The sequence below is a fragment of the Eschscholzia californica genome, unplaced genomic scaffold (assembly GCF_041429995.1).
Source record: "Eschscholzia californica isolate CP2 unplaced genomic scaffold, dmEscCali1.0.p SCAF_5, whole genome shotgun sequence".
In the NCBI taxonomy this organism is placed as follows: Eukaryota; Viridiplantae; Streptophyta; class Magnoliopsida; order Ranunculales; family Papaveraceae; genus Eschscholzia; species Eschscholzia californica.
In genome coordinates, this window is record NW_028238472.1 from 45,635,016 (window position 1) to 45,655,923 (window position 20,908).

Here is a 20,908-nt window from a genome sequence, read left to right on the forward strand (position 1 = left end):
AGAGAAATGGTCAAAGTCCTAGAGAAATTTCTTCAATATTGAATTGTTATTCATGGGTTCTCCTTTTCTGAGGGAGATTCATTATATTTTATATTGATTGATGTAAACAAAAGCCCTACCAAAAAGTGTTAATTTAAAATAGGGGAATCATGTGATGACCATGTGATCTTCACGTTATGTGTTGCTTTCTTCATTGTATTGGGATTTTTGAAATCAATTGTGATTGGTACTACTATTAGCTAGGTAGGGTAAACTAGGGTTAGGTTTCCAACCTTCACCAAACCCTATCTGTTTTGATTTTATAAGTTGTTTTAAGTATTCTTCCAACCTTATCGTGTGGGTATTGTAAAATACAGGTGAAATAAACATGGATGCCAGCCAATTTAATTTGCATGCATTCAAAAAAAGGTTGTTATTTGTCAACATGATTATTGTGACGACATTTTATTTGTATTTTATTTTTTTTTGTTGAAAAGGATATTTTATTATAATGCCATTGTCAACCTAGTCTGTAAAATAATTATCTGCAAATGTTATTATTAAAGAAATACTATGTTTCAACTAAAAAAAGAAAGAAAAAAAGAAACTAGGTCTACAATAGGGAGTGACTAGAACAAAAGACATTTGATAATACATTAACTGTGGGGACTACTGTTTAATATTTGACTTCCAAAAGAGTTCAAACTAGCAAGTTGTTTTTTAGTGTCGAGGAATCGACTAGGATCAACGTTAGTCATTACAAGACATTAATTGATACATCATTAAGATGTGATAAGCACGATAACCGTTGAAATTAAATCAATAGTTAAAGAGACCCAGAGTCCGACAACATCTACTTCCTTTAGTGTCTAAATTAGGTGAGATAAATCTTGATGATAAACTGCTCCACCGAGATTCGATCCCAAGACCTTATGGACTTGAGAGGGATGTCCAACCACAACTTCAAATGGTGGTGGACAATCTAGCAAGTTGTTGAATATGGATCGGTAAGAATTGTTGAATATAAAATGTATCTCTTTAATATGGGGTGCCCTAAAAGAGGCTCAACCAAGGCCTCACAACAAGAAGAGAACCACGTTGGTGTTAATATTAGAGGGGTTATTTCCCAAATAACTCTAACTTTGTGACCAGCTTCCTGCCTAATCCCCTTTTTCAAAAGGCCGCGTCTATAGGCGCCTCTCCAAATTGCTTTAGGGGCCTCCCAGGAGAGATTGACTATAGTCAATTTCGTGGTCAACCCCGACACCTATAGGCGCCTCTCTTGACATCTATTTGGAGGCGCCTACAGAAATTTAAAGAGGCGCCTCCTTCTTCTTCCGAAATTACAAACCCTAGAGGATACCAAAACTTAGTTTTTTATATGGAAAAAAAAACCTAGGGATCACAAAACTCATCCAAGATTTCACCGGGAGACTCACCGGCAACCCCTTGATATTCCGCCACCGACGTGTTCCGTGTACCTTCACCGACCACCATCTTTATCATCCTACATTGTGGGAATCATCTTGAAAGTTGAAAATAACATGGATGAAGAAGGAAACTCCAAAAAATTTGGGCATATATGTAGTGGGACTTCTCCACCTATTTCTGAGCATGGATTAACCGAAAAAGAGGTATATAAGCTTTTCTATACCCATTTAATGAATTTTCAATTTGTTTTTTACGTCCATTATTTTTTTTCAGAGAAAGCTCGATCGGGTCGGACCTAACCAGTCCGAATTTTAACGGATCATCCCCACCGAAACTGTTCGGTGTTACCAGTCCGTTACGGTTCGGATCATCCAAACCGGAAGTTAAATATTTCTGATTTCCCCACTTTAATGTGTTTCAGGTCTTTGATTTAAATAAAAGTCCGTGTCTTTCACCATGTTCTTTAGACCATTGGGATTTCGGAGGTCCCCATAGGGAGGACGAGTGGCATGCGCAAGTAGAGGGTACATTCCCATATTTTTTAAACGAAGGCTCATCTCGAACCACGGAGGAGAACAACCACAAACCAAATGATTCAAGTGACAATGTACACTCAAATGATAACGTAGATTCAAAAGAGGGGCAAAAAATTAGTATTGATGTTGGTGAACATTTTGTGACCGAAGATGTGTTTGAAACTCGAGACAAGCTAGTCGAATGGGCTAAGGAAATTGGAAGAAAGCTTAATTTCGTGATTTTGATAGGCAAATCACAAAATAGAATTTGTGGGAAGAAACCAAAGTTACATCTAAAATGTGAAAGAAGCGGTGAGTATCGATCACATATGAAGAAAGATTTGGTTCCAAAAACAAATCCTCCTCCTGAAAAGAAAAGGAAAACTAACACAAAAAAGTGCAACTGTCCATTCTATCTCAAAGGGATTCCGGGTGATGGTGATACATGGAAGGTGGAAGTTGTGTCTGGAATTCATAACCACGAATTAGCTGTAAGTCTTCTTGGTCATGCATATGCTAATAGGTTGAGTTGCAAAGAACAAGATTTAGTTAATACGTTATTGAAAATTGGTACAAAACCGCGTGATATACTTTCACAAGTGCGTGCCACATTTAATGATAATACTTCCACAATGAAAACCATATACAATGCAAAGGCGAAGATACGCAGTTTGAATCAAGAAGGAAGAAGTCCAATGCAACAATTGATGAAGTTGTTGGTGGAAAGCAACTATGTTTATCATTTCTCGAAAAATGAAGAGACGGATGAAGTCACTAACCTATTTTGGGCACACCCCGACTCAATCAACATATTGAAATGCTTCCATACTGTATTGATGCTTGACTGTACCTACAAAACAAACCGTTTTAAGAAGCCGTTGCTTCAGATTGTTGGGATTACATCTACTGTGAAAACTTTCACAGCGGCGCTTGTTTTTATGGATGGAGAGGTGACAAATCAATACGCGTGGGCTCTTAATCGTCTGAGAACATTGTTTCCTCCTGACTCAATGCCAAAAGTGTTTGTAACCGACCGTGAACTTGCTCTCATTAATGCCATTGGTGAAGTATTTCCACATGCCAACTGATTGTTGTGTACGTGGCATATTGACAAGTGTGTGGTAGCAAAAGTAAAAGGTAACTTCAAACATAAAGAGTTCAAAAATTTCATGTCAATGTTTCACATGATTATGTATGCAGAGACCGTATCTGACTATAATCAAGCAGTGGAAGAATTTGTGAGGACATGGTCACGGTCAAATCTAAACGATGTAACCTATGTCCAGAAGACTTGTTTGATACTTAAAGATACATTTGTCACAGCATGGACGAATCAGGTGATGCATATGGGTAATAATACAACCAATCGTGTCGAGGGGGCTCATGCAAAGTTGAAAAAACATTTAGGCAACTCCAAAGGCAACTATGTTACATGTTGGGAATCTATACATGCCATGAACGAGATAGCTATTCGAGAGATCAAAGCTTCATTTGAGTATAGTCGTACAAAGGTGAAGGGTCCTCACCAAAGCAAGTTTATGAGAGATCTTAGAGGGTATGTTTCACATGCTGCCTTAGACCTAATGGTAGATGAGATGCACCGTGCAGATGGTATTACCATTAACGTCAAAAATTGTGGATGTGTTCTCCGATCTGTTTATGGGCTTCCTTGTGCACACGAGATGATTGATTTAATGAAACAACAAAAGGTATTTCCATTAGATATCATTCACCATCAATGGACTCAATTATCAATTAATCCCATTCCGGAGGAGTACAATGATCTTGACTCATCACATGAAATGGAACTACTTCATATGTTGTGGGGTAGGTCGACCGGTCCTGAGAGGAAAGCAATACTTGAAAGGTTGAGGGACGTTGTCTCGCCGCTTACGACCAACTTGTCTAAGCCATTACAAAAGACCATAACTAAAGGTGCTCCAAAGAAGAACAAAATGAGCAAAAAAGAGAAGGAAGCCGCAAAATCAACGAAAAGAAACTTATCCGCTTTCGAATATGCCAAATGCATTGATGAAGATCTTCCATCACCTCCCATCGTACGTACACGTAATACTCGGGCTACCCGAGGGAGTGGAGACTGTTATTTAGATCAAATGCCGGTTATTATTTATCCATTTATAAATGCTATAAATGACGTGCCGGGCGATGGTCATTGTGGGTACCATGCCGTAGCTCAAGGACTTGGCTTTCCTCTAAGTACTGGTTGGAAAGAGATTCGGAAGATCGTCATCGAAGATCTTCATAATCACAAGGATTTCTGGGAAGAGATGTTTAATGATGACTATTATTCCACCTTAGCGGCAACTAACAACTTTGATCCAGGTGTTGACAGAGATTGGTACTACAGTCACCCTTATACTAATTATGTCGTCTCCACTCATTACAACTGTGTATTGGTTCATCTCACTTTAGCAGGTTCAACAACTTTCTTACCCTTGCGTTATGGTCCCCCAGTTTCACAGTTAGGTAACTTGTCTCAAAATTATGAAATGATATGCATTGGGTATGTCAACGACTGTCATTTTGTTTCTATTAAACTTGGGAGAAATGCTATACTTCCTCCACTTGCATTACAATGGCAGAGATATGCAACTAATGAGGTCCGAGGTTGGTTCGATCTTGTTGGAGACAGAATTGACAACGAAGGCGCGTTCTACCCTCCACGAAGCGAGTCAAATGAACCTTCAGAGTTCGTAGTTAATCTTGATGATTGAAAAAGATATATGAGATTGTTTTGAAGTAAAATTTTTTAATTAGAAATTTTTGAGATTATATTAGAGTAACTTAAAGTAATATTGTTTTGAGGTTTAATTTTAATTATATTAGAGTAATTTAAAGTAATTTTTGATATAACTAACAGAGAGAGAGAGAGAGGGAATAGAGAAAAGAGATTAACTTACTGGACGGACTGTCCTGTCCGTTTGAGGACGGATGGGTTAACCCGGGACTAAATTTTAGCCCCGGGTTTAAGTTCGGATTGCGACGACCTCCGGGACCTTGTCTTACTGGACGGGCTGTCCTGTCTGTTTGAGGACGGAAGGGTTAAATTGGTACTAAAATTTAGCCCCGGGTTTAAGTTCGGACTGCGACGACCTCCGGGACCTTGTCTCACTGGACGGACTGTCCTGTCCGTTTGAGGACGGATGGGTTAACCCGGGACTAAATTTTAGCCCCGGGTTTAAGTTCGGACTTCGACGACCTCCAGGACCTTGTCTTACTGGACGGACTGTCCTGCCCGTTTGAGGACGGAAGGGTTAACCCGAGACTAAATTTTAGCCCCGGGTTTAAGTTCGGACTGCGACGACCTCCGGGACCTTGTCTCACTGGACGGACTGTCCTGTCCATTTGAGGACGGATGGGTTAACCCGTGACTAAATTTTAGCCCCGGGTTTATGTTCGGACTGGACGACCTCCGGGACCTTGACTCACTGGACGGACCGTCCTCTCCGAGCAGAGTACTGTTTTTTTTCATTCTTGTTATCAACTCAAATTCAAATAGTTTTATAAACATGAACATTTACACGAACCCAAAAAGTTTATCACATTCCACATTAATAATATCCAAAACGAACCGAACAAGTTCATCACATCTATAATATCCAAAAAGTTTCATAACATTCAAAAAAGATTCATAACATTCAAAAGGATTCAATATCCAAAATGTTTTTTTCCATATCCACCCGTTGTCATGCATTTTTTCTTGGCCTCTTTTACAGCGGGTTTCCTTCTAGGTCCGTCCACTAGCTGGGAAGGATGAGAGGGTTCAACTTGAGAGGGTTCAGCTTGAGAGGATGTTGGAATATCGGGAAGCGGTTGTTGAGCGATGACCATCTCTAAAGTTTCACGAACTGTTGTATAGTCGGTCCGATTTAGTGCCGCAAGGCACCTCTTCGCTCCATCCAACTGAAAACAGACACACATGGAAAAAATCAAACTCATGATAGTCGAAGAAGATAATATAAGAACATTTGGTAAAAAACTTACAAAGTATCTCACTGATCCCAAGTATTGTTTTTCACCAGATTTTCGAAAACGAGTATTTTGGACCCTGGGGTGCGAGACTTTGGTGAACCACTCTAAATAATTGGGTACGGATTCCCATTGAGCCAGGTGACAAATTCTTGATCTATCTTCGGGGTGGAGTAGGTGATCCTCCCAACGCTTCCAATACCAAGTAGTATTACCGTAATTTTTTACTTCACCTTTCTTCAATACCTTCTTCGGTCTAATCGGCGCCTTAGGAATTGTCTGAACCAACCCCAATTGCCTTAAAGCCCTATCTGGGTTATACAACTCGGCGATGTCGTTAACCACAAGACATCCCGTGTAGTATGAGTACTCGGGTGTATCTATTACATCTACGGACTCCATGGGCCGATATGGATCCCAAATCACCTACATGATACATATAAATATGAAAGATATGAACAAAAAAGGAAAATGAAATAAAAGAAGATTTAAATATACTTACATCTCTCTCCGTTAGATCATCTAACTGCTCCCGGAGGTTGTATAATGCACTCTTTTGGGTTCCTTTCATAATGTGCTCCTCCCATTTATGCATACGGGGAATGTTAGGGCTAGCCACATATGAATGGTTCGGAACGGATAAACCAAGATTAAAATGATCATCTATCAAATCTTACAAAAAAAAGTAATGTCTTAGACATGAATATTTTAACTAAAACTAAACAAATCTATAAATAATCAATATAAATCAAGTATTACCTGCAAAAGTGTCAGGTAACCTGCCATCTGATGAGCACCATTTGTCGAGGCTAACCCAAGTTGCCTATAAAGAAAGGCAAGCACAGCGGTACCCCAAGAGAATTTAGGAATCTCATCCAGGTGCCTCAAGTACTGTAGGAAAATAACTGGGACCTTGGAACCACTTTTATCAGCGAACAGTGTTGACCCTAACAAATGCAGTAAGTTTCATCGTGCACAACAGATCTTTCTTTCTTCAGTGTCATCGTCTTTCGAACCGTTGAGGTTTTCTCTCAACCATCTCAACCGGATACTTCTCGAGGAACCCATTTCTTCTTCGGCAACCTCGTACTGAACACCTAGATACCAAGAAACCAAATTTAAGTCTTCTGTTTCATCCTCTTCTTCTACAGCGACCACACGACCTTCAATCGGAAGTGAACAAATACGATTTACATCGTCTAGTGTGATCGTCATCTCTCCAAACGGCATATGGAAACTGTTTGTATGCTCGTACCACCTCTCAACAAATGCAGAAATTATAATCCGATCCAACTTCTGGTACGAGTACTTGGCAATGTGAGCCAGTCTGGTGCTCTTAACCAGTTCTTGAACAAAAGAGCACTCCCGATCCAAGTCCCATATTTGTGTTTTCTTTTCATCATAAATTTCTTGGACCGAAAGAGACCCAGTAAGTACAGCAGGAGCGTGATTGTGTAGTTTCAGCAACGCTCTCTCTTGAAAAAAAAAAATCAAACATAACAAGAATATTTAATCACAAAGTTAATTCAACACCACACTTACCGGTTTATTCCATATTTGGAATGCTATGTGTTTCTTGAATCCTTTCAACAAGGATCGATCAGACGGACCCCCTGAATAAGGGTCTGAAGGATCTGCATCAACTGGTTCTTGGGTTTCATCGACCGCCATTCGACTTTGAACTCTACGAGCCCTAACACTCCCGGTAGGATGCACACGTTCAGCCATGATAAAATTAAGACGAGCTATTAAGAAATAAGATAACCTCTTATAAAATAAAAGGTAAATTCGAAGGAAATAAGAAATATTATTCAGTAATCAAATACTTTATGAAATTTAATCATGTAGATTTGTCAAATTGATTGTCAAACTAAGAAAGATGATCAATTACTCATGTTAATTGGATAACTAAGTTTTTTATGTCTGGTTTACTAGATTGTGCTTCACATAAGGACTGTCCACAAATGTTCGGACTGTCTACGCCGAAACGTTACGGACTGTCGACGCCGAAACGATTCGAACTGTCTACGCCGAATTATTTCGGACTGGTTCGAGTCCGAATAGTGGCAGAATTACATCCGACCAGTTTCTCTCCAAAAATCTAAGAAAATACAATATACTATCAACCGAAGTAACAAATATTCATTATAATAACTACCATGGTTACCATTACCACATTAAAACGAAAAACATTAAAAATGAACAAGATTTCAAAACAAAAACCTTAAAGATTCATGGAGTTCTTTCCAAGGACAAAAAATAGTTAAGAAGTTACCTAAGATGAAGAGAGGAAGTGTTGATGTTGCTGATTTGCCCTAGATGGAACCAACCGTGCCCTAGGAGAGAGAGAAGTTTTGTACCCTAAACCCGTTTCCCCTTTTTCTCCCAATTCGTTTTCAAAACAAAAGATGCCTGCTGCCTATGATGCCCTAATAATGGTCAAGGAGAGGGGGGGCGCTTAGAGGCGCCTAAAAAAAAAACATGTCCGTACGGGGTGCGCCTATAGAGGGAGGCCCCTACAGCATTTTGGAGAGGCGCCTATAGACGCGCCCTTTTCAAAAATACCTAGACGGTTCCCTTTTTCAGTTACTGTTAGATTTCCGTTAACTAGTCATCACCTTCTCTCATCCATCTCATCACCTCTCTCTGCCACTTCATCTTCTCGCCACTTCATCGTCTTCTCCGGTGAAGGTCGCCAGTCGACCAATTTTCCGGCCGGCATCGTTCAAACATTAAAAAAAACATTTTTTCCCTCTCTCTCTCTAAATTTTTTTTTCTATCTTTCCTTTCTCTCTCTAGATCTGGTTCACCATGATCCAGATCTAGGTTTGGTTCGAACATACCTTTGAAGGTTAATCCACAACTTCTGAAAGAAAAAAAAAACTTTTTTTTCCTCTCTCTAATTTTATTTTTCCTCTCTTTCCTTTCTCTCTCTAGATCTGGTTCTAGGTCTGGTTCGAATAGACCTTTGAAGGTCAATCCACAGCTTCTATAATAAGTAGGTTAACCTGGCCCTTTTCTTTTAAGTCGGTTGATCTAAACCACTTAAATAATATAAATTGTTGAGATTTATGGTGTGTTTGGATGGCGGAATCATGAATCCGCGGATTCATGATTCCTTGGGATTCATGATTCCACGGATTCATGAATCTAAGTAATATCTTTTGGCTTGTTTGACAGCTAAGAATCCTATGATTTATTATTATTTGAGTATTTTTAAACGTCTTTAGAAAAATATGATTTTTGAAAAGAATAATGATTTTGAAAAAAATACTCCAATGATTTTGTAGAAGGAAATATTTTTTTGTTGATTTTAAGTTTGAAATTTAGGTTTATTAATCCAAAATCCTAGCAAATCTTAGGGGGTAGGGTGGGATTTTGGTCCAATACAAATTTTGGAATTAGGAATCCTTAGGATTCAAGAGTCCTAGGATTCTCGGAAGCCAAACAGACCAAGGATTCATGACTCCTACCAAATTCCACTTTCGATAGGAATCCTACTTAGGAATCCTGCAACCAAACACACCATTAATGGTTTTTTCCACCTTCCTTATAACCGTATATACTATGAATACCTTAATCAGTTTAATAGTAGTAGTAGCAGTTTTACTTGACAAACAATAATATTCCAGTAGTAGAAGAAGATGATGACGTATCAGAGATAACAATGGAGCAGTTTCATTCTTCATCCGATTCAATCTTTGAAATCTTAACAAGAACTCCCCTCAATTCTCTTCAGTCTCCATGTTCTTGGGTATGCAAAGATTGGAAGAACTTAGTTTATAATACTGAATTCAAGTTGATGCATTCTCAAAATAGTAATACTATTTATGGTTGTTTTATTCAACTATGCGAGGATTTTACGTATAAATCTAAATTCGTCCCGCTCGTTTTCAATAACTTTGGTAACTCTGTTCCAACACTTCCTTCTCCTTCTCTCAGTTTCTTGCCGGAAAACACCAAAATAGAAGCTTCATCTCCTTGTGGTTTACTATGCTGTGTTCATGAATCGTATGATCGAGTTTACACTTATTATGTTTGTAAACCAACAACCTGTGAACGGAAGAAGATACCGAATCCAAGAACTCAATATAATGTCACAGACACCATGTCGATAATGGTGAAGAAATCGTACCCAAGTTTGCATTACAAAATTATTCGTATTTCGTCCTTTGGATATATCAATGGTTATGGTTGTGAGATATTTGATTCGGAAAAGGAAGCTTGGATAACATCGAGTGATATAAAACTTCCTCTGGATGTGTTCCTAGATCCTATTCATGCATCTATTATTGTTAATGGAAGTTACCATTGTCTAACTAGTGATCGTAGAATATTGGTTTTCCATATTGATGAAGAGATTTGGAAGATTATTGACCTTCCTCACAAAATTAAGATGAAAAAGTATTCGTTAGAGCGCATGAAGTTAGTCGAATATGAGGGCAAGCTATCGGTGTTTTTGAGTTTTAACGAGTACGGATATTCTAAAACAACTATGGAGTATACATTTAAAGAGCTAGTTCATGAATTATGGGTTTTGGAAGATGATGACACTTTGGGAAATCATATATGGAAGAAGAAGTATTGCATAAATATGAAATCACATAAGACCAGAATAAGTGGAAGATGTTATCCACACCACATGTACTCGACCAATATTTTGGTTATGACATATCATGACAAGTTCATATGGTATGATTGCAACAAAAATACATTATCTCCTGCTGCAGTGTCTTACCCGGCCGGCCAAGTTTTCATTTGTCAATCTGATTTTCTTCCGTGTGGTTTGCGTTAGCTTCATTATTTTTGAATTACATTTTTTTTTTGCTCTTTTAGATTGTCATTAGCGTGGATTCAACTTCGTAAAACTAGTGGTGCCTATATTACTATTCTATTAAATTGTTTGGTTCATTATTCGGCTAAGCGAACTTTCATATATACCAGGTCCACACCAAGACTTTAGGAAGTTCAACACCCAAATCACTACGATTTAGAGACAAGAAAAGAAACCTTTAAGCCCCTCCCTTGTAGCTATAGGCACGCCAAATAGCTTTCGCTTTTCAGTTCATATCAAACTATCAAAGTCACCTACAAACACGGCCGCCTTGGGCCCATGAGGCACTCAAATAATGTGGCGGACTGGCGGTGGGCGCTTGCATCCCTAGATGAAACTAGAACCCGTTTAAATTAACAAATTACACAGCGTGAACAACGTCAAAGGAGCTTTGGGAGGTGTATATACTTTCAAAGCTTTTTTTATCTTGTAATCTTGTATCTGGGACAAGCTTTGAGATTGTAGTTGCCCTAGGCGGACATTAGTAGTTGAAAAGATATTGAGCCTGGGCGAATGTGGTTGTTCGCCTAATCGACATATGTAGGGCGTCAAGACAAACGACTGTGTAACACAATAGCCTGGGAATCATATAAATATATAATCAAACATAAGGTGGTTTCTTGTAAGATTATAACCTAAGGCATCAGTGGTCATTCTTGTAATGAACTCAAAGACCTAAATACATATTTGTATATAAAGAGACCGGAGAAAAATGAAAAAGGAACTCTTTGTAATTGTAAAGACACTAATAGTTCAATACCACCTAATCACGAATTACTACCAATTATATACTGTATACTACTAGAATTTACATATCAATCTAAAATCGAGTAACTTTTCTACCATCATTTCATTGACTACATTTATATATTGAGATATCATATGCTTAGACGGATTATATATACACAGATTTCAACAAAAAAAATAAAATTATATATACACAGTGATATTGAAAGATAAAATATGAAAATTTTATTCTCTTGTAGACAGAGTAAACAAATTTTAAAGGGTCATCATCCTTTAATGCATCAAAGAGATGGAGTATGAGATTATATGAATATTTTTTGATTCTTTTCCAAGGCAAATCTTCAATTGTGTTGTTGATACAAGGGAAAGTGTTTTAGTTAGACACAAACGTGTGAAGTTAACCTATTTATGTGGGACTCATTTATGTAATGTCCCATCCAATGGGAACATATGTTGGGTTGAGAAGGAACATATACTTCTATGATTAAAGCAATCAATAACTTCCACATGATCATATGTTCCCCTTATGTTTTAGTAAGAAGTTGGTTAGCCTTCCCTCCGTTAACCTAAATTGGAAATTTCAAAATTTTGGCGGAGAAATCCAACGAGATACGTGAATAACATGACTGATCGAGAAGACGAAGATACGATAATAAATAAAAATTCAAAATATTTAAAGGTATTCCAACATATTTTACGTATCTCATTGGAGTCGTATGCTAAAAACCACATCATTTCATTTTACATTTCTAATTTGTTAGTACTCTCTCCTTGCACAAGAATGAATAAAATGATATCATAAAAAGTAATTTATGTAGAAAGATGGCAAACATTTAACCGCCTTTCCAAATTTTGAAATGGTATATTTGTGTCCATTTTTTTTGCATTCCCGCCGATCAAACATTAATCAGGATAGTGACCGCTAGGAATCACATTCCATTCTCACGTGATTTTCGCGCACTAAACAAGAACTTAAAGTTAAGCTCACTCACTAAAACAATATTTGTAACATAAAGCTCTTTTTGTGATGAAATATTTTAGTCAAAAGTAGCTAATTTTATTTGGTGCTGCCACTAGTTATTATTATGATTGTGTCACAACAGCACATCAATTTCTATGTTTAATCTTAATTTATTTGGATTTCGTTGTTGAAGGATTTTATTTTATAATTCTTTTTCTCTTTATTCTTCACACTAATATCATATGGTCCAGTCTTTACAATGCAACCATATCAATTATTATATTCATGTCTGTTTAATAATTGATTCACCGGTGCTAGCCAGAATCTATATCAGTCTAGAAGTTTACTATATCTATTTCAGTTTTGAAGACTTAATAAAAATTTATATTGGTTGATTTGTTGTTAGGAATTTCATAATTGATATGTTTGTCATTTTTTTGGCGAGTGTACTGACTGTGTTTATAGTTCCGTAAAAAAATAGTTTAATTTGAAGTTCTTGTGACAGTCCGTCCTAAAAAAATCTAGATTTGGTGCGTTGGAGAAACTATGGCTATATGTAGCATTATTCAAATGGCTCCTTAGTTTGTGACAAATTTTCGCCTGGTCCCTTAGTTTACGCTAAATACCCAAAGGTATTTCAATCCATTGGTCAAATTTCCAGTTTCTTATAATACCTCTCTTTGATTGTTTTTCAGTTTTTGTTTACTTTTTCTATTTTGTTCCATCTCCAACCTCTTCACCGCCTTCCACTTTACCCTTTACTACAGTCAAGACGAGGCGGCAATTGCCGGTCTACAATTTTTGTTTGTCTGTCTCTTCTATCTTCTTTTTCTCTCTCCCTCCCTTTCCTCTTTCCCTCTCTCCCCTCTCTACCTGCCTTTGCCCTCTCTCACTTGTTTCTCTATCCGACGAAGGGAACCCCTTTCCCAGACTTCTCGCCTGGATCTGGAACTTCCAAATCCAAACGAAGGTCTGGTTAACCAAAGATCTCTTATCATCTGGTCGCAGAAGAACGATGGGGAACCCCTTTCCTTTGCCAGCCAGAGAAACAAGTGAGACAGAAACAAGTGAAAGAGAAACAAGTGAGAGAGAAAGAAATGGGAAAGAGGAGATGGAGAGAGAAATTCCTTTGGAAATCAGAGAAACAAGTGAAAGAGAAGAGGAAGAGGAGATGGAAAAATAAAATAGAAAAAGTAAAAAAATTTTGCTAGTCGACGAATGACAATATTTGTAGCAAAGGGGAGAAAGGAGACATATGAAGCGGTGAGAGAAAGAAAGAAAAATATAAAACAATTTTTTTTAAAGGGTATAATATGAAACTTTCTGGTCAATGAATTAAAATGACAAAAAAGAAATTATCGGGGTGTTTAGATGGGGGTCAGACAGAAACCTGGTTACACACCAGAGGCCATTTGGAAAATAATCCATATTACGCTTGGATGACATATGACCCCATGTAGAAAGTAACCCACATGTGGTGTTTGTCCAGATATCAGTCGTCAGACGGTCTAGAGTGTGACCTACATAACAATCGAAATCACCAACAACCATATACATATAAGATCTGCTTGGTATTCAACCCCATATACTACAATATCAAGTAGACAACAAGTATCCCCTTTGCCACTCAAACTACCGACCAAATAACACCATTTCATCTGTCATTGAACCCACCATGTCCCCCTCTCTCACTCTTGGTGTATAAAACTAGCAGTCAGCAAGTCATTCTCCCAATCTCAAATCATCAAAACAAGAAGAAAAAAAAAATTCATCACAAACCCAAGTTTCTAAAGAAATGGCAAAACAAGATGAAGTCATGACAGAGTTGAAGTTGGGTCTTCCTTTTGCTCCTCCTTCAATGAAAAGTAGAACTACTAACAAAAGGGTATTTTCGGAAATCAACGACGAAGAAATCGGTTCGTCATCGACAATAACAACCAACTATTGTAGAAAAAATCAAAAGAAAGCTCAAGTTGTGGGGTGGCCACCAATTTGTTCATATAGGAAGAAGAACTTAACTAATGTTCATGAGAAGTATGTGAAAATTTCTATGGATGGTGTACCTTACCTTAGGAAAATCGATATAAATGTTTATAAAGGGTTTTCGGATCTTGTTATTGCCTTTGAGAAGCTCTTCGATTGTTTAGGTCGAATAGATAAGCAAGATTTGGCTGAAAGTTCCGAATTCATTCCAATTTATGCTGACAAAGAAGGTGATTGGATGCTTGTGGGAGATGTGCCATGGACTATGTTTATTGAGTCGTGCAAAAGATTAAGGATAATGAGAAAATCAGATGGGAAAAGTTTTGGATTGTCGTCGTGATTCCCATAACCATATTCGATATAATTTGGCATACCTTATATTGAATTAATTCAAATCACAAGATGAATTCAAAGATTATTTGCTAAAGACCCTCGACTTTCGTAAAGAAAACTTTGAAGTCAAGATATGTGTCACTAATGATTCAAACATCCGAGAAGAATGATAAATTAATCACAAATCTCATGGCCCAAGATCGAAAACTCATTGGGCTGATAGAGAATACATGATCAACTCCTTAATTTGTGAAGAGCAGTGGAGGACCATCCACCAATGTTTAGCTCGATAAATTAATCATTATTGTGGATTCTTTTACAAAAAAAGATCAATACTCGAGGAAACAAATAAATGAATCCATAAACACAAAAAGAAATCATGAATAAAGGAGCATCCAAGTTAAAAAGCTATATGTGTTCAAATATTTTGTGATTTCATGATTAAAGTTGTATGCATTTGTTGATTAATGAGAGAGTGAAAAAAGATTATTCAATTTTTTTCTTCTCTTAAGCTCTCTATGGTATTTTCTCAGTTTAGTATAGAAGGAACCAAAAGAAAAAACTAAAATACCCTTGAATTTAACTTTTAAAAATTTAATCTGAAAGTGAATATTTTAGTTTCCCTCCTTAACTCGACGAGTGCTTCTTAGTTCTCTCTCTCTTAACATATGCGATGAAGTTTCTCTCTCATACAGACCGACTGCTTCTTACTTCTCTCTCTCTTAACACAAAGTCACAAACCATCAAGTTTCTTTCCGATATATACCTAGAACGGTTGTTTTCTCTCTTTCTTTCTCTTAACAAGTGATCGACAAAGTTCCTATTCTATCTGTCCGACATACCAATTACTGAGAGGCAATCCATTTTAGCAAGCAAGCAACCAAAGTTTTGTTAGTATTTTTAATACTAATGACTGATGTGGACTAATATATGTATTAGTTACATAGTACACTTTATTTCACTTAAGGGGTCCAAAAGGTGATCTAGTTAATTTATACATTATGGACCATAAAATATCAGTTTGAAGTGTGGGGAGCATATTATCAATATGTCATATGTAGAGCCCAAAAAAGTAATTATCAAAGAATAATGGGCTCTTTAATAATTACTTGGGTAACTGCTAGTAACCACTTAGGCAGTTCCCATATTATTCAGGGCAAATCCCTAAACTACAGAAGAGAGACGTGATTTTCCCAACTCCCATTTTTCAGAAATCAGAAACAACGTCCATTCTCAAGGTTTAGAAGATTTTGTCCGAAGTAACACTGAAATCTACTGTATCTTCAAGCTATGAATTCGGGTAAGTGCCTACAACATTTTACATCTCTTTAATTCATCAAATAGAGATCTTGGATTACTTTCATTATTTGTGTTCTTCATAATTTATATGCATGAGTAGTGAAATTTCCATCAAGTTTCTCTTTCTTGGTGAAAAGTAATCATTCTATCATTTTTTCTCTCCTGAAAATCAAAGAGTGGAGCTAGCATTCAAAATGTCCTTTCTCTCTGGCACAAGTCCAAAGGTGCACTAGCTTGTTTACTTTTTTAACTGGTTAAGGTTGATCATTGACCAATATTTGACTTAGCAAAATAAAACTGAAATCTGTAAAAACAATTCGATCCTAGACCATCGATTAGAGTTGTATTCGTTGTGGCAGTAGGGTTCAACTTCCGAATCCATCGAATATGGAATAGGTGGACTTTAGTCAATTTTGTTACCTCCGCTCGAGTCACCGATTTTAAGTCAAACAACAAAATGGGACGTCTATTTTTGGAAGGGCGCACTTTTAACCATTTTTCAAAGTATAGGGATGCCAATAATACTATCTAGAGGCATCTTTAAAACTGCCCTTAGACATTTTTTTAAAGAGATCAATAATTCCCAACAAATTGGGAGAAGAAAGAAAAAGGAACAAAATAAACAGAAATGATGTAAAATTACAAAATGGAATATTTGTTTTGATCTTTGAACTTCTTTTCATCTTTCTTCTTTCTTTTACTTTTATGTTTTAGGTAAACTTTTTTACACATATATCTACCTCTATATGGAGGATAGGCAATTATATCCAGGGATTAGGAGATATAATCAAGATTAGGTCATAACTAATTCCTAACAACAATGTTAAATATCAATCATAATTGTCCTCTTTCATTTTGACACCATCTTGACTATTTTACCATGATAATGAAATTTCAGCAAGATGTCTAGCAACTTCTGGTCTTCTCATTATCCTCAATCTTTTACATGATTCAGTAAACATTGTCCATGGCACATCACCAACAAGTATCCAATCTCCTTCTTTGTCTGCATAAATCAAAATATATTCTGAATTATTGGCCGAATCTAGCTTACTAATTCGTCCTGAACAACCGAAGAGTTTCTCGAGGGCCACGATAAGATCTGAATACCCTTCATGAATTTTAAGATCAATTTTTCGTAGGTACGGTGCTCCGTCCATTGAGATTTTCACATACTTCTCTCGAACACTATAAGTATTGTTCTTCTTCCGGTATGAACAAACCGGTGGCCAACCCACAACTTGAGCCTTGTTTCTAGTTGTTCGAATATCGTCCGTTGTGGTAGTTGATGTTGTGCTATCCTCGTTGTCGTTAATTTCAGAAAATACCCTTTTGTTATTAGTTTTATTCATTGAAGGAGAAGCACTAGGAAGACCCAAACTTAGCTCTGTCATGATCTCACCTTGTTTTGCCATTTCTTATGAAACTAGGGTTTTTTTTTTTTGGATTTTTGGGTGTTGTGATAGATGAGTGTTATTGAAATTTCAGAGATGAATAGACCAGTTTTATATGTGAGGAAAGGGAACATGGTGGGAACATTAACAGGTCAAATGGTGGTAACTTGGTCGGTTATTTAAGTATAATAGCTTGCCCCACTTAATAATGTATAAAGGTAGATCTTAACTTTGATACCCGACAAGCCTTATGGATGTTGCTCTCGCTCGACTATTATATTAGGTATTTATATCTATCTAACTGAGTCACTGTTGGACCTTTTTGTATGAAATATATTGAGCGGAAAGTGCCGAGATGGTATAATTTACACGAGAAACTCTGAAAAGGAAAATAATGAAAGAAAAATGCTAGGGAGGGCGGAGACGAGAGACCTACCCTAGACCTCATCTGACAAATACTTAGAAAAGCAATAAAATCAGGGTGCAAATCGTCACGCATAGCGAGAGATCCCCAAATACAACGAAAGAGATCAGGCAACAGCTGATAGTCAATGGGCCGATCTTCCCACAAGGACATTCTGACTCTATTTATAACCTCAATAGTGACATGCTTCCTACTGAAACTCAAATTGTGATGACGTCGCTCGAGTTGTTTTTTTTTTTTTTTTGTTAAGGTGATTAGATTAAATTAAAAAGACAAAGTGTTATTACAGTACATGGAATTAAGAAAATAAGGAATTCTATGCCAAGATTCTGCTTTATTCTTCTTCCTTGCATGCTTCGCTAGCTTGTCAGCTGGCTTATTAAATTTCCGATTAATGTAATTAAATTTCACGTTGTTGAAATACTTTTTCCTTTCATGAATTCTCTGGAGGTGAACTCTGGATTGCCAGTTAACTTCGTGTTTGGGATTCTGGATGTGGCTAATAAGATTAATGTTGTCACTCTCAATGATGATGTCTTTGTACTCATGTTCCTCTGCCCAGAGAAGACCATTAAGGAGGGCAACAACTTCCCCCTCCTCGCTATTTCTGCATCTGGCTATAGATGTTTGAGCTGCAATGAATTTTGCTCTCTCATCGTGCATAATTAAGCTGATACCTGTCATTTCGTTCACACTGATAAAAGAAGCGTCTACATTAAATTTCATCCAAGAGTTTTCTGGGGGATTCCATTTATTTTGAACGGGTTTTCTGTTCTTAATAGTGGGTATAGTTTTCTTGGGGAAATTGTTAATTAACTTAATAATTTGAGTGAGATCATTTATTTCATATTGAAAACAATGGTCGCATCTAGTTTTCCATATAATCCACAAGATTGTGGAAAGGAGATTCTGGTAGGATGCATCTTTAAGTTGAGGGGTGTGTTCCCAAGAAAAAATCCATTCTTTAATATTTGAAATATTTTCCGATATAATGTTAAAATGGAACCATATGTTCTTTGCCAAAGGGCAGTGTAAGAGCGCATGCTCTATAGTTTCAATTGCATTACAGTTAGGACAAATAAGGTTATTGTTAATGAACTTGCCAATTCTCTCCCTAACTGGGAGAGCGTTATTACATATTTTCCAAATGAATAATTGGACTCTAGGTACGTTGGGGAGATTCCATATAAATTTCCAATTGGGGATAAAATTTGTGGGGGAATTTATACTCGTACATAAGTAATTATATATAGATTTCACAGTGAATTTGCCCGAATTCGTTAATTTCCATATCCTCTGATCTTCGCCTTCCGTATTGATCGGAATAGCTTTAATACGGTTTTGAATGTGTTGGTCAAAGATATTATTGAGTGTTGTGTCATCCCAGCGATTATTGTTTATCAGTTGTGCCACTTTCGTAATATGAGTATTATTAGTGATATTAACCGGGATAATATTATCAGGAATCCAAAAGTCTGACCAGATGTTAATGTGGTTACCGTTATGCACTTCCCAAGTAGTTAACTCGTCAATAAGGTGCATATGTTTATTAATGGTCTTCCAGAGCCAGGAGTGATGTCCTTTGATGGGACCAGGAGAATCTGTTCTGGGGAAATTTTTGGCTTTCAGAAATCTGACCCACATAGCATTAGGCTCAGATTTAAGTCTCCAGGCTAGTTTGCTAAGCATAGCTGTGTTGTCGAGCTCTGTGCGATGAATTCCTAGTCCTCCCATGGCTTTAGGAAGACATATGGACGACCATGATTTCGTACATATGCCTCTAGACTTACCCCACCAAAACGACTTCTGCATCGTCATAATGCCTTTGCTGATGCCTTTCGGTAAGGCAAAGCATTGCATTTGGTATCGGGGTACAGCGGCAGCTATTGTTGAAATAACAATAGTGCGCCCAGCTTGAGAAAGGAATGAATAATTCCATTTCTCCAGTTTATTCTTAATTTGTTGGAGGAGTTCCTGGAAAGCAGCCCGCTTGTTGGCTCCAATGAAAAGGTGAGCTCCCAAGTATTTCTCCGAAGTAGAGGCGTATTTGACTTTCATAGAACGCATAATCATTCGCTTAAACTTCAGGTGGGAGTTTTTAGAGTAGAATATGTTAGACTTATTGTAGTTAATCATTTGACCAGAAGACTCGCAAAAAGTTTTCAAGATACTCTTGAGAATGTGAATATTGTCTAGGGAGTTCTGACCAAAGATGATGCAGTCGTCTGCAAACAGGAGGTGGGAGATGGATAAGTCTGTATTATTGGTAGGGAAACCTATAAAAGTACCTGTATCCTGATTTTCTGCCAATAATCTACTCAGACCCTCCATCGCTAGGATAAACAGGAAAGGAGACAAAGGGTCTCCTTGCCGAATACCTCTTGTCGGGTAGAAGGTGCGACCGGGATGGCCATTAATAAGTGCTGCCATAGAAGAGGTTGAGATACAAGTAGAGATCATATTGATCCATTTTTCGGAGTATCCTAGCTTCCTCATAATGTCATATAAGAAATTCCATTCGATTCTATCGAAAGCTTTGGACATATCTAACTTCAATCCAAAGTATCCTGCCTTTCCTTTCAACTTTTTCATGGAATGTATAATTTCCTGTCCTATAATTATATTATCTGAAATTTGCCTACCCGGAAGATACGCTGCTTGAACTGGAGATACAATGTCAGTAAGAGTTTCTTTGAACCTATCTGCTAGAATTTTGGTGATAATCTTATACGTAGTGTTCAGGAGACTGATGGGCCTAAAGTCCGCCGGTGTTTGAGGGGTTGATGTTTTAGGAATTAAGCAAATATGTGTGTGGTTGGCTTCTACCGGGAGGGTATCAGAAAGAAAGAAATTCTGAACCAGCTGATGAATGTCTGGGCTGACGGTGTCCCAATTAGATTGGAAGAAGAAAGGTGGGTAGCCATCGGGACCCGGCGCCGCTTCTCTTTTAAGCCCCCTGATAGCTTTATTAATCTCATCTTCATCTGGAATGGCCGTAAGCCAATTATTCTGGAGACT

The 20,908-nt window shown here is 37.4% G+C and overlaps 3 protein-coding genes and 2 pseudogenes across 4 annotated transcripts; 3 read left to right on the top strand and 2 right to left on the bottom strand.

Annotated features, from left to right (window-relative positions):
* The first annotated feature begins 3,115 nt into the window (after window positions 1-3,115).
* LOC147539708 (uncharacterized) lies at window positions 3,116-4,660 on the top strand. The gene has a single exon (XM_086643166.1). It carries the CDS (start codon window positions 3,116-3,118, stop codon window positions 4,658-4,660), a length of 1,545 nt encoding a protein of 514 aa, XP_086499292.1.
* An 802-nt stretch (window positions 4,661-5,462) lies between these two features.
* On the bottom strand, window positions 5,463-8,242 carry LOC147539709 (serine/threonine-protein phosphatase 7 long form homolog). The gene is made up of 6 exons (XM_086638756.1): window positions 8,139-8,242; window positions 7,458-7,660; window positions 6,675-7,390; window positions 6,418-6,587; window positions 5,931-6,341; window positions 5,463-5,849 (listed from the first exon to the last, which is right to left on the bottom strand). The coding sequence occupies exons 4-6, from the start codon at window positions 6,508-6,510 to the stop codon at window positions 5,595-5,597; spliced, it is 759 nt and encodes a 252-aa protein (XP_086494882.1). The 5' UTR covers window positions 6,511-6,587; window positions 6,675-7,390; window positions 7,458-7,660; window positions 8,139-8,242; the 3' UTR covers window positions 5,463-5,594.
* Window positions 8,243-9,524: 1,282 nt separating this feature from the next.
* Window positions 9,525-10,710, top strand: LOC147539710 (F-box protein At5g49610-like). The gene has a single exon (XM_086643168.1). The coding sequence runs from the start codon at window positions 9,583-9,585 to the stop codon at window positions 10,708-10,710; it is 1,128 nt and encodes a 375-aa protein (XP_086499294.1). The 5' UTR covers window positions 9,525-9,582.
* A 3,484-nt stretch (window positions 10,711-14,194) lies between these two features.
* On the top strand, window positions 14,195-15,284 carry LOC147539711 (auxin-induced protein AUX22 pseudogene; annotated as a pseudogene). The gene has a single exon (XR_015225510.1). The product of XR_015225510.1 is annotated as an auxin-induced protein AUX22 pseudogene (transcript).
* A 1,453-nt stretch (window positions 15,285-16,737) lies between these two features.
* LOC147539712 (auxin-induced protein AUX22 pseudogene) lies at window positions 16,738-17,532 on the bottom strand (annotated as a pseudogene).
* Between the last annotated feature and the right edge of the window lie 3,376 nt (window positions 17,533-20,908).